At 44.7% G+C, this 15,444-nt stretch overlaps 1 protein-coding gene across 6 annotated transcripts in view; it reads right to left on the bottom strand.

The window, feature by feature from the left end:
• The window catches only part of LUC7L (LUC7-like (S. cerevisiae)), a 19,121-nt gene extending 3,848 nt beyond the window's left edge, over positions 1–15,273 (bottom strand). The window contains exons 1-10 of one of the 6 annotated variants that reach the window (XM_009324689.1): positions 14,939–15,273; positions 14,562–14,645; positions 13,744–13,838; positions 8,632–8,730; positions 7,805–7,915; positions 6,986–7,129; positions 6,390–6,566; positions 5,527–5,615; positions 994–1,023; positions 8–43 (exon numbers count right to left, since the gene is read on the bottom strand). In XM_009324689.1, coding sequence (XP_009322964.1) covers positions 8–43; positions 994–1,023; positions 5,527–5,615; positions 6,390–6,566; positions 6,986–7,129; positions 7,805–7,915; positions 8,632–8,730; positions 13,744–13,838; positions 14,562–14,571 — 791 coding nt within the window. In that variant the 5' untranslated portion in view covers positions 14,572–14,645; positions 14,939–15,273. The other 5 variants (XM_009324693.1, XM_009324692.1, XM_009324688.1 and 2 more) reach the window with 5 other exon arrangements.
• Between the last annotated feature and the right edge of the window lie 171 nt (positions 15,274–15,444).

The following is a 15,444-nucleotide window of genomic DNA, read 5'->3' as shown; positions in this document are numbered from 1 at the left end:
AGCCGACCTCGAGCGTCTTCGCCTCCTATCCCGAGACCGTGATCTGAAGAGGACACAGATTGCCACAGACTCAGGAGATGGGCCAGTACATCGGATCTGTACACCTGAGCCCGCCTCTCAGACATTCCTGAGTAACAAATATCCAGAGCGTCAGCCCTCACCCCCCCAGCCGCATCCCTGACAACACAGGAGGCAGATCACCCACAGGGTGGGCATCGCCCTCCTGGGCCTCATTTACAAAATGCCAATGGGTAAATCTGAGTTGCTGGGAAGCTTATATAAAAAGTTCCCACCATTAACGTACGCATGTGCCGATGCCTAGAGCAGAGCTTACCAACCACGCCTCTCTCAAAGTGAGGCCTCTATAAGTAGAAGAGAGGCCAAAGTAAGTGGCATGTGAAATTACCATAACCCATATGGCAGTCTGCCAAAAGAGAGTCTCCCTTGTGAAAGTACTGCACTTTAGAAGCAGATTTCTTTCAATCTGCTCTAAAAACAAAACGAAGGATGCCAATGTCTACGGAAAGCAGTAGAGAGGAAGATCTCCAGGTACGTGATCACTGAGAGAAGGCTGTCATACCGCTAAGGCAAGCTCTTCACAGAGATGTGGGGGCTTTACTCTTGAATCTCTGTATTTTTACATCTGAGGTATTATATATGTAACATGTATTTCAGATGTTAGAACTCTGAAAGCGTATTAGATATTTATTGAAAAAGGCATCAAGTACATTCTTAGACTCGTACTCCGGAGCACACAGCACCCTCTGTCCTGACTGGGCTAGCCAGCATCCGCTTTCTAGCCCAACGAGTGACATTAAGTTGCACAGCACCACTGAAGTGCCCGAGCGGTAGTTCCCATTTCTTTCAGGGAGCAAAACAAAGACACCGGGGCACTAAGTGAACTCCATTTGTTGAGACCCAGGAAAAACCTCAGTAACTAGACAGAAACACAAATAGGCATTTGGAAGAACTGTAGGAGAACTGTGCACTCACCTTCGACGATCTCTATTTCTTGATCCAGACCTAGAAAGAAGAGGAGAGTTAAGCAAGAGAAGGTATGATATAGTCAGTGGGTTTTCAATAAAACAACCCATTCACCCTGGCAGCTCTTCACAGGAACACAACAATACCCCAAGTAATGTGTCAGCTAAAAAAAAAACCTTGCCATAAAACCATTAAAACATTTAATTATCTTCAATTTGGGGGGTGGGGGGAATGGGAATTTGTCAAAAACTGAAGAACTTTGTAGAAACACTAGTTTCTACATGCAGAGCTTCTTGTCAGAACAGAAAAGGTCTACAAACCAATTCAGTCTCTGTTAATAAAACACCACAACGAACCTTTCTGACTAAGTTTGCTGTGCCTATTTGATATATACACTTTACCCTCTGCAGCCTAACATCAACTAGATCAACTCTAACATTTTCAAAAAAAACATTTTCATTCCAGTCAGAAAGACACTTGTCAGTTTTCTGATTGCAGTTACTTTGAGGCAGTTGCACAATAAAAAGGTTTTAATGAAGACAAAATACAGGATTTTCTCACTCATCATATTTATTTAACAAACATTAGATGGAAATTTGCATCAATGATTTTTTTTCGTTTGGGAAAGATGAGCTAGGAAAAAAAAAAAGAGGGCACAGACACCAGGGAAGAACTATTACTGAAAAGTAACTGAGATCATAGAAAATCCTTCATCCCAGACTTAGAAAGCAACTTGAGAACAATCATCCAAGTCTCACTATTCTTTCTCACATTTCCATGGCTTCAGAGCTCATGTACAGCACTCTAACCCTAATGCTCTAAGCATTAGCTTTCAACGGTCTGTAAATAACAATGTCACAATTCTTTCAACTTCTGAAGCGCCATTACTCAGCACCACTTAAAGTACCACTCCACGTGAAAGATATGCCCTCCCTTTTTCTCTACAGCCATGTTTCAGAGCCAGCCTACACCAAAACTTCACACACTGTCTGAACAGTCTCTTTTTGCTCTAATTGAGACGCGGCCGGTCTCCTTGTTTAGTGACTTAGAGACTCACTCTTGAAACTGTTCCCGTATCCCCACTGCATACAGTCTCGCAGGGGATGTTAGGTTACACAGCCACAGAGCTGTTCTGGCACTGTAACAGGAGATGCGGCTGGAAGTTACACACAGACAAAATTTTAAAAAGCAATAGAGAAGCATCTATTTTAATAATATCATTTAAAACCCTACCTGGATAAGACAAGATTAAGAGAATCAATGTGCACTGACATTCCTTCACAATGAAATGGGATTGTTCAATCACGGTAGAAAGAAAAAAAAAAACAAACAAACCAAAACCCAACAAAATTTAGAAAGGAATTCAGGTAGAAGGACTGTAAACAAGGTGGAGCTGAACTCAGAGCCAGGCAAATGAACCGTGTGCTGAGGCAACACACAAGTCAACCAGACAAAGGAAAAGCTGATAAACCAGGAGAGCAAGGCGATAACCACACACCTCCTTTTTCACGTAACAGAACCTGACAGAGCAGCAGGACCTCCTGTAGATGCCTGGCAGGCAGCTGAATTTTTTTTGGTGGTTGTAATTACTCCAAGTGCTTAATGTTCTTTGCCTCCTGATCACTTTATTCTGAATCACCAGTGCACACATCCACACAAAGCTATTCCACATTCCCTGAAAAACCTGGCTGCCCTTCCACGCCTACGATCTGAGCAGGAGTTTGCACAATAAACTCCCAATAATCACTCCCTAGCACTAGACTTCAGAATTCAGGAAGCATCCAACAAAACAGCACTTTCCTTACTAGCCTGAATACAGCAGGAGATGGTAGAAGACTGCTGTCCAGAGGAGTGAGAGGCTGAGCGTATTTCCCCCCCCCTTTTTTGTCCCTGCCTCACAGAGGCTATGTGCCAAGTTTCATAACCTGTGTTTTGTCCAACTTATTACAAAGGAAATCCATTTGGCAGCTCCACCTAGTCTTGTTTGCCGGTGTACTCTGGAAGCAAATACCGAGGTCTGCTCTTCCAAGCATGCCACCTCTCCGCAGAATTTCAGTCTTAAGAGATTACTGGGTAGCCCACAGTCACTGGCAACACCAAACAAAGGGCTTGTGTTTATTTACCACCAGGGGTGACAACCCAGTTCATTTGTTCCTATGTGGAAATCACAGTTTAGTTGACAAATTAATAAAGTCTGTGAGAGCTAGAGTTTCACAAGTGAATCTACAGGTTTCCATAGTATGTCATAGTGCCTATAAGCCACCAAAGACTTCTCAAAGTCAAGCGGTACTCTTTTTCTTACTGAATAACACCATGAAGATGCTGCGTATGAAGATACGACAAGAAGAATTATGAAGGCAATATATTTGCTGTGGTTCCTTCAAGTATCAAGCTGTGCTTAGGAGAGGCAATCTGAAAGGCAGTAGAAGCCATTGATTAGCTTTTGATGGAAAAACACCCCTGTAAGCATGGTGTTGCACAGCTCCCAGAGGAGAAGGTGCTGAGAAATCTGGGCTTTAGTCCCAGTTCTGACACTAAGTGTCCGCTGGGGAAACTATTTTCCTTCTTTGGGTCAAGTTCTCATTTTAGAGAGGCAAATAATTTGACCTCCTCTGTATGGCAATCCTGACTCCTTCCTAGCATGCTTTTCTTTGGTATCTGAACAGAGGAGCATACAGATGCCTCCATATAGAGTGAGACCAAAGGCTGGCCACAGTCTCTTAAGTAGTGCCACATACGGAACCAGCAAGAACTCAGACTTTAGGCCAACTCAGTGCAGTTCTTAAACCCTTCACATTTAAAGCATTAAATATTCAGAAGTGATCTTCAAACCCCCTTATCAGATGCATCCATATATGGGCTACCTGTGAACACAAGAGGTTCCTTAACTCTCAGGAACTGAGATTAAAAAAAAAAACAAACACAAAACCAAAACCACAGGCATGCCATAGGAGGAAGAAAGCCAGCATTTTGGGGAGATGTAGAGAACTCTTCCTGAAGGCAACTCTGCTGAGCAATTTTCACACAGAAATGAACTCCAGGAAGAAGAGGCACCATGGAGACAGACACACTGACTCCAGGTTAAATGTGGTCCTACACTGTGGGTCACAGAGCCTGCCACAAAGCAGCTGCATGGACACTTCTTGTTTCATTTTCATCTGTCTGTCCATAGCAACAGCATACATCAGTCCCTTTCGACTAACTCCTGCACTCATCAGCCAGTTCCAGATTCTGCAGCTCTCAAATATAACTGCATTACTGACAATCTTGCATGGACGCCAGAAAGTTGTGAGGCTCTACATGAAGCGCTGCAGTTCAGGAGAAAGCTGCAGCAAGAACTGGCACTACATATGACACCAGGTGATCCACAGGGAGAGAGAACCCACATAAAACACACTAATTGGAGAATGCATAACCATTTGGGGCTTACATCTTCACAATACACCAAAATCACCAAGCTGCAGACCACCGAAAACCAAGCTGCTTCGATTCTGGTATTTATTTGCTAGCATTTCCAGCAATGTATACCCAGAAGCCAGCACCATCTTAGAGCATACTGCAGTTATGTATGTCTCATGCCTCAGACATGGATGGTTGAAACATTCCAGTTTATACCGAGAATCAAAAAGAGCTTTCCACAGGAAGCAAGATTTTTTTTTTTTTGACACAAGAAGTACAAGAGGAGAAACACGTGAGGTAACCGGGGAGATGCTGTGACAATGAGAACAGCATTCCTACTCAGCCACTTCCTCTGCCTGACCACTGCGAATAACCACCCTCTCCACACCAGGCTGTTTAACTGAGCTGTTTACACACAAGATGCCTGTTCAAGTAAAGAAGAAATAGTTTTTCCAGTTCAGCTGGCAAGAGGCAGAAGAGCTTGTCCCGAGAATATTAACGTTGCAGCCACTCCCACTGCTCAAGGATTATACATGTATGAGCAGCCACATACAGCCACAACTAGCAGAAGCAGCCACTCCTTGGCATCCCTCAGATCCCCTGGAAAGTGGTTTCCAAAGCTGTGCCAAAAGCACCTCACTATTATTGTAGAAAAGTTTCTGAGCAAGACAGGCAGCCCACCATCTGGCTCATGGATACCAGCTCCATTCTGTTGTCACCTCCCAGCCTAGAAGTGAGGAGGGCTGTCCTGGGAATTTTTGCATGACTAGTGCCTTTTGAGCAGACCTAGCCCTCACTCATCTTAAACTTTCCCACTCAGATGCGGGACTGGATGAAGGCATTTTATCCAGATTCAGATTCCAAAAGACAGGGACTAGACCAATATAAGCCCGAACACTACAGGGAGCTCACATCTTTCAGATACACAATGGAGGTTAAAACAATGCACACACAATCACTCTAAGGTGGGGGGTTTGTGCATTTGTTTTCATCTTTAACTGAATGCCAAGGTGCTCACACAGCACGTGGAGCATTTCCAACAGCTGCTCCCACAGCAGATGCTGCTTTCCTGCAGTGCTCAGATACAAGAAATCAGACTATTTCGAAACCAACTTCACAAACCAGTTATCAGCTTCCACTTACCGTCTGCCCATTCTCTCCTCTCGTTCTCTCTCCTCTCTCCGTCTCAAACGATCCTGGTTTCTCTTCTCTTGCTTTTCTGCCACTGTTTTCTAGAAAAAAGTTTACATCGTATTTCAGCCATATAGTAACAGGTGAGAGAGATCTGCAGGGAGACTGTTCAAATAGTAAGACAAAGGTAGTAAGACAACTGTTTCACTGCATTTTGCTAGTCGAGATCTCCATCAAGGTTCTCATTTTCCTCACAACTTCACTAACATACATCAGTGCAAGAAATGCCACTCCCTACTCTGCTTTGAGTGCTTGTGCTCTAAGAGACAAGCCCGTAAGCTTTGAGGCAAGGACTGTCTCACCATGAGTACACACGACACAATGAAACAGCGCTCTGGCCTCATGCCAATGATCAATCGAGGCACTGACCTCAATATACTGCCTAATGAATAAGGCACAGGAATCACAACTCTTCCTCGAGGAGTCTAAAGGTCTCTGCAAGCAAGGCCAGTACCGCAATTCCATTACAAACCATTCTAGAAAACTTCTAATCACGTCGGCTACTGAAGATCTTCACTGACAGCACTATGTGAAACTTCAAATCAATGAGAAAAGAGCAACGGCACGGCTGCGTGTATTTAAGGAAGAAATTACAGCAGTGGTCTGGTTTGACTAATTCTGAGGGTACTTATTTAGTTACCCAGAAATTAGAGGACACGTGAGGCTACGCAACCTTCATTTGAAGTTTCAGGGATTCTGCAATCAGAAATTTCTGGGCTTCTACAAGCCCTCTGCAAAGAATCCTGTATGAATTTAATAAAAGCGTTGAATGTCTTCAGAACTACAAGGAGAAGGTTTAAAACAGACAGGATTACCCTCAGCTGATCCAGCTTCTCACGGATCTGAATGAAACCCAAGTGTAATTTGCCTCCGAAGTGGTCAGCAAGACGCCGGTCGTTGTCATGGAGACCAAGATATGCTGAACAGACTTCACACACACGCAGCTTCTGCTGCTGGAAACTGGATGCAGGCATTGAATTTCGGTATTCTTCCTAAAGGGAGGCATAAAAACAGGCAAACGTCAGGGAACCCTTACATAGTCACAACCCTCCAGGGAAAACCCTGCAAAGAATTGCCCTGCCGCTTTCAAGAACCAAAAAACCAGCCTCAATATAAAGGAAGTGCCGTACAAAACACTTTGCAAGCACAGCTAACCTGACAACCTATCCCTGCAAGTGACTAGTGACCAAATATGTCAGAGGACAAATCCCTCCCCACCCCAGTTAGCTATCTTCACCAGATAAAAATTTCTGAAAAGCTTTTCTTCATCTGTGCTTGCTGGCACATGGCTGAAACTGAAAAAGGAGGTGCTGGCAACATAGGAAAAGAGGTAGGAACCGCCCAGCGGTTTGCCATGTACTCAGCCTAGCTCAGTCCGCTATTACAATTCATAGGAGAACCAAGGCCATACCTCTGCCTCTTTCTTTTTCGCTCGGACTTTCTCCACTTCCATCAGGATCTTTTGAGACTCGTCAACATTTCCTTCAGCTCCCAGCTGTTCAGCTTTAGCTAGGAGTTTTCCAATGTCTTCATTCAGCTCATGTACTTTCTCTGCCTAAAGAGAATAGTGTGTTTTTAATAAGACAAAAAACTTGCTAAAGCTTGCAGGATGACTTTTTCTCTAAAAAATATTGTTTAACAAAAGCAGTTAGTGGAAGATGACCATAAATCTCCAAAAGTCAAAGGAGTCCCAACAAAAAGGGACTGGTGGGCCAAGTACAGGCAATGCAGTCACAGACACATAGCAAAGAGAGAAACTAGACATGGAGAGGGCATCATTAGTTCTGCTGCAACCAGTGGCACATTTCTGGCTCGCAGGACAGGACAGAGTCCGCAAAACCAGCTTCAGAAATGCTTTGTATCGTCCCGATGAAGCAAGTTCCCAAAGAGGAAACTCCATGAGCATTTACTAAGTGAAAAGACAACAATCATGGGATGGATTTACTATTCTAAGCTATTACATTAACATTGAACAGTGGGGGGGGACACGACCAACATGCTTTATTGCCATGCTAAAGCAACCTATTTTAGAGTTCATGTTTTACGCTACTATGGCCCTCTGAACCAGTAAGTTTGTCAAGAACAGCCAGAGCAGCATTTGAGGAGGATGGCTGGAATCCACAAAGCCTTTGTGGAGCCTAACTTCCCAATATCAATGGTGTCAGAGACAACAGAGCACCGGTGCTCTCACACAGACTTGCAGAACAAACGTTTAATCAGAGGACAATACCTTTGCCGACACTTCAGCACTGATCTCTTCCTGTGTCTCAGCCAGGCGTTTCTTGGCCAGTTCTGTTCTCCTATCACACTCTGCGATGAAGGATTCCAGGTGATCCATCGCCTGCATGTTCAGACAAAGAACTGTGAATAACAATGCTCTCCGTGCCAGATCTAGCTTTGACGGCCAACAGCTAGCTGCTGCAGTCCCTGTATAATGCACAAACAACCTCAAGAACGGATGCCTCAAGAAAAAAAATATATGACAGTTTGCAGAAAAAGTAAAATTAGATCCCTGCCCTTAAGTCTGTCGCCTGCCTGGAACCTGACACAGTTCCTGTACTCTGACACGTAACAGAACGCTCACATGAAGACTGCTTTGCACTGGAACTTCCAACGCATGAGCAACGGGTGCAAAGACAAAAGCACTGGAATAACATGAAACGGGAAGACAGAATTGTTCTTCCACTTGATCTGTTCCATCACAGAAAGCTAAATCTGGCAAAAGTGAAACCACAGAGCAGAAGGCTTTTAATGTCAAACCTCCTTCTGGGCAGGCCACCAGGTTACAATGACCTGGTACAGAGCAGCAGGTGTGGGATGCAAGGAATGCCAGAGGAGCCTCCCAGCTAGCTGGACTAATGGGGTTGCAAGGACCATAATTACTTTTACAATTTCAAGTCAGCAATCAAGCCGGCAGTCGGGAAGGGGCTGCACATTCTTGTCAGATAACACATCAAATAACATGGCTAGCTGAAATGCCCACTGAGTTCTATCGTTCAGCCAAATAACTTCAAGAGGCAGTTGCCACAAAAGTAACAAGTATTTCTCCGTACTCACATCCAGCTCAAAAAACAGGTCTCTCTCTTTACTTGCAATCTCATAATCTGCTCGCAGTGCCAAGTCATGGATCTTTGTACATTCTCCCAGGTCCATTCGCTGTTGAAAAGAAAAAGGAAAATCAATACAAGAACCCTCCATCAGGGCAGCAGATACTTAACTCTTGCCAACTGTATCATATCAAAATACAGCCTCTTTAGGAAGAAGAGCTTCCTCTTAACCTGTCAGTAACAGAATGAGCCACAAGAACCACATGCTTGCTAGAACCCCTTTTCTAGGTGTTCCTGGAACAACATTAAAACACCCCAAATGTTTTAAGTCCAGTCCTACTCCTGCTCTAGGGCACAGCACAGCCTTAGAAATTGCTGGGAGGGAGCTGGGAAGGCGCAGCACACTGCAGCAGCAACTCCTTCAATGGGCACTAACTCCAAATGCCTCCGATTATAGAGCTACAGCACGGCAAAACATACAGCTTTGTACCCTGTTTAAAGCTCAGCTGGAAAAGCACATCTGTGTCAGGATGAGCCCTAGTAATGTATCGAAAGATACCAAATCATAGAACACAGACAGAATGCTTCCTATCAAGAACAAATGGACTTAAGGGAATAAGGGGTACGGCCAGTAGAAAAGCACAAACCCACGCTCAGCAACAACAGACTCATAATTCTACAGCTAGCCCCTCCCCACACTCAGCTGCAGCCTGGAATTTTAAAACCTGCCCAGCAAAGCTGATTCCTACACATAAGCCCATCTAACGAGAGACTTCTTGAGAGCATCTCCCTTCCCAGAAAGCTCTGACCTGCACGCTGCCCTTCACTCCCATTGCAGTCGATGCTATTTAAATTTGTTCTTTTTCCCCAACCTAGTAGTTAACAGCCACATGAACCAAAGTTAATTATGCTCTCAAAACATGGAAATTGCATTTTGACATTATCAATATGTAACAGAGAACATTTCTCTTATTCTTAAAATAGAAAAAGAATATGACATTTTGAAAGCCAAAATAATAAAAGGCCTAAGTGTGAGCGACAGTACGAATGGCAGGGTACATGTCATCGCACGAGGGAAAACCCCAGCCAGCCATCCTCTTCTCTCCCAGTCACCACCAGTCCCAAGGAACCCAAACCTGAACACAGCACAACAGCTGTCAACTCACTGAACTGCAGAAAAAGCTAAATACGGCTAAATTGGGATCAACACAGAATCCCTGCGGAATATCACAAACTAGAGCTGGGGGTGCCAGGGACACCTATGTGAAGCAATGCACTCGGACAGCAGCAATGATGTGTTTAGAATGAAGCAAAGCAACTGAAGCAAGCTCCACCAGGTAATGCTCAGGTATTCAGCAGTTACCTGTGTTATTAATTTTTCTTTTTTAAACAAAGAAAACAATTCCGGATGACTTGCCACTATTTAGCCTTCCTCGGTTTGCTCAGATTTACCAGAAACAGGAGGCCACAGGCAGCAGGCTACAGAAACAGACACTGCATCCAGGAATAGTCCTGCTGAGCTCTCTAACGGTGGAAATATAATGCCTACAAAAAAAAGCGTTCAGTACTTTCAGAGCTTAATCATGTCCATCTTCAGGCAAGCCTCTTCAAAGACTGCTAGCGAGGCACTGTTATTTTACCACAAAAATAACTTTGCACAACATCAGAGCACGATGTGACTTAAACCTTTTATTCTTATGGTCATTATACTGAGATCCTTTTCCAATATAGGGAGAAAATAGTGATACTCCATGTGATTCTCAAAGATCATAAATACTCTTATCTGAACTCTTCTTGCAAGCTGATCCACTAGCCCCACTTCAGAGAAGGGGCTCCAACCCAAAACTTCAGAAGAGCTGACTGTGCTCCATATTTCTCTCCCTGTTTGTTAAAAGGCAACGGATCTCTCAACCTGTTCCTCGAGGGGAGAACGTTCAGGTCTCACCGGCATACAAACCTCAAGTCTTCCTCCACGTCCTTCGAGATGATCTAGGTGCATGGAGATTTTCTCAGGTATTGCTCACTTCAGGTACGACCACTAGCCCTTCTGTCTCAAAGAATCCTCTCGTCTCAGGGAGGCCTGTCATCAAATACTCACCCGTTCCAGCAGTGATCGTTGACTTGCTCCAGTCAACACCCGTGGCTGGTTTGTAATACAGGTATTTGAGACAGGTAACCAGTAGAGCCTGAGTAAAGATTTAAACCCCCATACACACAAAGATTTAAAACATTCAGATGCCACTGATAATTAGTCCTGCTCACATTTGCTGAGCAATCCGCATTCCGAGATCTCTCTTATGATCTCCACTAAACTGCTAACTCACCAGAAAGTCTATTTCCAAGAGGAAGGCTCTTCAATAGCAATCAGAGCTGCAGAGTTTTGCCCAAGTAAAAAAGGAAAGCACAGACCCCCACGAAACAATTCTGCAACCTACAGATTTCAGCTCACTCATAACTCCCAGTAGGGGACACAATTACCTCCCTGAATGTAATTTCCAAGCTATGTTCTACCTGGGCAGCTTTCAGACTCATCTGTCCACCTATTAGCGGAGCTAAAATTCAGGAGGATTACCAGCTGATGCCATGTACGAATGTGCTGCAGTACTTCCACTGACAGAAATATGCTTACCATTAGTTGCAAAGCTAACTCAGTGCAGGCCACTAGCAATCTAGTGACAAGTCCCCTGAAAACAGCACATGTGCATATTAAACTAACTTCTGTTCTCCCAGAATTTTACTCCTTTCCCATGGAGACCAAAAAGAGAACCATCGCAGCTTGTTTAGCGATAAGTTTAGACAAGTTGCTGGGGCCAAAGGCTCCTATGACCAGGAACACTGGCCCACCTAAACAAAGCAAACATCAGCATGCCTTCTTCAGCTCTCAGGAATATTCCAGAGCTTTACTTACAGTCTGGACTCTTTCTCTTACTCTGCACCTGAAGGTCAGTGAATGAGACTCCATCACATTTCACTGAGCACAGCTACCCAAGGGATCCAGCTTCCTGCTCGTCTCCAATCAGCCTCCCACTAAGGAATATCTGCACGCGTGAAGGATGCCTTCGGGGGGAGGATGCAACATAACCAGCACCAGAAGGCTTGGAGCATCTGTTGGAAGTTTCCAGAAAGATCCAAGGTCCTGATTTCTGCAATAATACACATCCAGAGATGGATGCTACCCCATCCAGCTGAGGCTGGTTCACCCACACAGCTCTTCCCTTAATGGAGCACCGTTAAGATGCCAGTGAACCTGACCAAGATCGCAAGGAAAGCCTGCGCGTTCCAGTTAAGTTTCATTCTGTGCTGGTAGCACTAACAGCTGAAATTCTGTTCCCGTCCTGGACATCACATGTTCTTTCAACACAGATCTGTGGCACCAGTACTTTTTCTTGCCCCTAAGAACCCGCTGACAGCAGCGTGGAGAGCTCCACAGCCACTTAAAGGCCACCACAAGATCATCTGAGTGATCCACAAGATCACTTGCGCAGAAGCGGTCTTCCTGCTCCTCTGCAAGATTTGTGAGCGCAAATTCCACAGCAAGAGGGAAGAGACAACTCACTGCAGACAAGTAACAACAGAAGAGAAACAGATTTCTCAACGTGCTTCTCTGCCCCGGGAGACTTGCAACGCATCCGAACATCTCCGACTTCCTCGACTTCCTCCGTGCTTGGGCACTAGCTCTAACAGCCATGCACATCACTTAATTCAACCCCTTCGACTCACCGTTTACCTTCTTCCTGGAAATGTGCCAGAAGAGGTAGAAGGCAGCCTGCATCTTCAAAACACTGTCCGGGCCCCAAAAAACTGTTGTAGAATCTCATGTCAAAAAATATACCCTAACCACAGTGACCCGCACAAAGGACGGAGGCGGGCAGAAGGTGATTGCAACAGCTTTGAAATTCTGAAATGGAAGTGAGGTGACACGGAGGCTGATGGAGCGATCGCTGGAAAATACATCTGAGCTTCAAATTAATAAAAAATAAATATAGAGATATACAGAGATTGGTATTCAACTTCCGATCTTATTCTGCAATAGCAGCCACTGAGAAGCTAAAGTTTGAGCGCTCAGAGCTGAGGCAGGTTTTGCTAAAGCTCCTTCTACTCGTGCTGCCGGAGTCTTGCCATTGCAGCGACACAGAGGAAGGAGTGCCAGCCCTCCCCTTCGTTGGTAACCCACTGTGTCAAACCCAGCTCTTGAAATAACAGCAGGAAGGGCTATAAATAACGATGGTGTCCTTAAACAATCTGGTTAAGTTGATGGACAATGTGAATCGCCACCGTATTTACTGTCAAACAGTGAGGGTAAAGATGGATTTCAAACAACCACACTCGTCTCCATCCTGCAATTCTGTAATACGGCAACAATTAACAAAAGACGTGCACCGTTTTCTTTTGAAAGTCGCAATGCATCTTTCATCTGGGCACCTATATTGAATACTTACTTCACAAGATCGCGCTGTTAAAAGCCCACGTCACCTTTTGCTCTGAGAGCACGCGAGCCAAACCTTTGAAAATTGGCTAGCTCTGTCCCCAGAGGGCAGCAGCGAAGGCGCCGACTCAACTGTTTCAAACCAGTCAGGCAGTGACATGCTGCTCAGGCCATCCAACTCTAAAGACAAAGTCGGCCTGAGCTGTAACCTGCCATTAGCGCGCCAACCAGTAATGACGAAAAAGCTGCCATTCCATCAGGAGAACATCACATGGCTGGAGAGGGGAGACTGAAAAGCTCCAAGGATTAAGGATTATTGCAGCCGGTGAGAAAAAACTTGCTAACCTAAAGATGCAACAGTGAACTAGAGCGCCCAGGACAGCAGGCTAGCTATGATCTTGCGACCTCCACAGGACAAGTTTCAGGCCCTAACCATCTCAAACTGCTGAAAGAGAAATAATCTTGCAACTTCACGTGGGATTGTGAGAGAAAAAACATTTCAAGCAAATTCTGAGAGCTCCTGACTTCAGCGGTTCCACACACAGGTCACAGAAACTGAAATTAAAATTGTGACTGCTCCTTGGGCGCAGAAAGTCCTATCTCTCCTAGAAGTTACCTACGATGCACAGATAAGCCCTGAAGAGCTGTACCAACGTCTGCCTCAGCAGAATTCCTTATTACAGAGAATATACTTACTGTTCCAGCCAGGATATCATGAGGACAGCAATCCAGAAGGTGGCTCTTGCAAACACGATCGTCTGTAAACTTCACCCTTTGTCTGGTTTCATCTCCTGAAATTCATTTGTGGTTTTAAATAAGGAGACATTAGAATACCGATAAGAGAACAAAGACGTCGGTATGATCATTTCGCCTCAATATGCAGATTAAAATACTTGGTGTTCCTGCTCCCCAAAATTACTCGAAAAAAAAACTTAGAGGGTAACAGGATATTCTGGAACACTTACAATTGGCAACAAACACTGTTTTAGCGTTTATTCATCCAGTACACCATGTTAAACACAGTGTTGGCGAGCCAAGTAACATCCAAGGCCTGTCATCCATATAAAGAGACAGCACAGCCCGAAGAGAAAAAAAGGAGACAGACAGTCTGGCTCGCAGCCAAAACCTTTTATCCCCCCCCCCGCTTTTTTACTGTGGGGAAGGGGCAGGAGGTACCGAAACCCACGCTATCGCAGGGCCATGAATCACAAAACAGGGCTGTGCTGGACAGTTTTTATAGGCGATTGCTATTTGCTCATCTGATAATTAAGGCATTGGTCCATTCGCTTTGAAAACCAAATATGCAGTGTGCTTTCCAAGGCCGTGCAAAGACGAATCTTGTAGGTCTTGGCCTGGAACACGAAGCGTGCTTCCCACCCACGGCCCACCCTCAGAAGACATTTTACACTCAGGAGCCACTTAAACAAGACAATATCAGAAAAGCAAAAAAATAAAAAATAAAAAAAGAAACAAAGTTAGTCAATACACACTGCGAGCTCCAACATATACTATACCCATCTGCATTCTTCAAGACCTCAGCTGCAGAATTTTATGCCCACTGTTGAAAAGTTTTAAAGGAAAAGTTTTCTTGCCCACACCTGCAGTAAGGAAGTCAGGGGAATGATACATAAAAGTAAAGGCAAAGTGGTAATGGTATGTGACAATTTTAAAGCTCATCTGTGTATATGACACAGGTATGTGTAATACTAAAGTATGAATATAGTTTAGGATTCGCAAGCATCCAGGAATAATGTTGTGTCTACTGAAAATGGTTTTTTATTTTTATTTTTTTTTTCTTTCTAAGCTACACTTTTAAAGTTACTCGTGAAAAAAAAGCAAACACTTTTTTTTTTTTTTGTTATAACAGCTTTAAAAATTGGTTGTGACTCACGGCTCGATGAACATGAGGCTTTTCTGCAACTCCCTTGCAGATTGATGTAGGCAGGCAAAGATACACTGAACCTTTATAAATAAAATAGAGGGGCCACAATTGTTCAGTTTGTATGAAATAAAAATATGGGAAGCAATTCAATAGCAACTCAATACACAAAGAAAGAAACGCACTTATTCACTTACGAAACAAAGTGCAAAGTACCTGAACAGCCCTGCTAATCGTGCCAAAGGAAATTTAAGGACTCAGCAAGTCGCAGAAGGGAGATACAAACCGCAGCGGGAACATATTTCGCACAGGCTGTCACATTTCTGTTCTTGGACAACAACTACAACGGCCGGCTCCCGCAGGCACACCTACCTACATGCCTCTACGGACGGCGTGGCCTGGGCACGGAGCTTTCCCTAAAACCTCTCTGCGGCAGGCGGGGCGCCGGGCGGCGGGCTCCTCCCGGGGCCGGGCCCCGCCAGGCGCTTTCTAGGGCCAGGGCCGAGGCGGGCTCCTCC

This window comes from Pygoscelis adeliae, unplaced genomic scaffold (genome assembly GCF_000699105.1).
Source record: "Pygoscelis adeliae isolate BGI_AS28 unplaced genomic scaffold, ASM69910v1 Scaffold85, whole genome shotgun sequence".
In the NCBI taxonomy this organism is placed as follows: Eukaryota; Metazoa; Chordata; class Aves; order Sphenisciformes; family Spheniscidae; genus Pygoscelis; species Pygoscelis adeliae.
The sequence above is the reverse complement of the archived record's forward strand: the minus strand, read 5'-3'. Positions and strand labels throughout refer to the sequence as shown.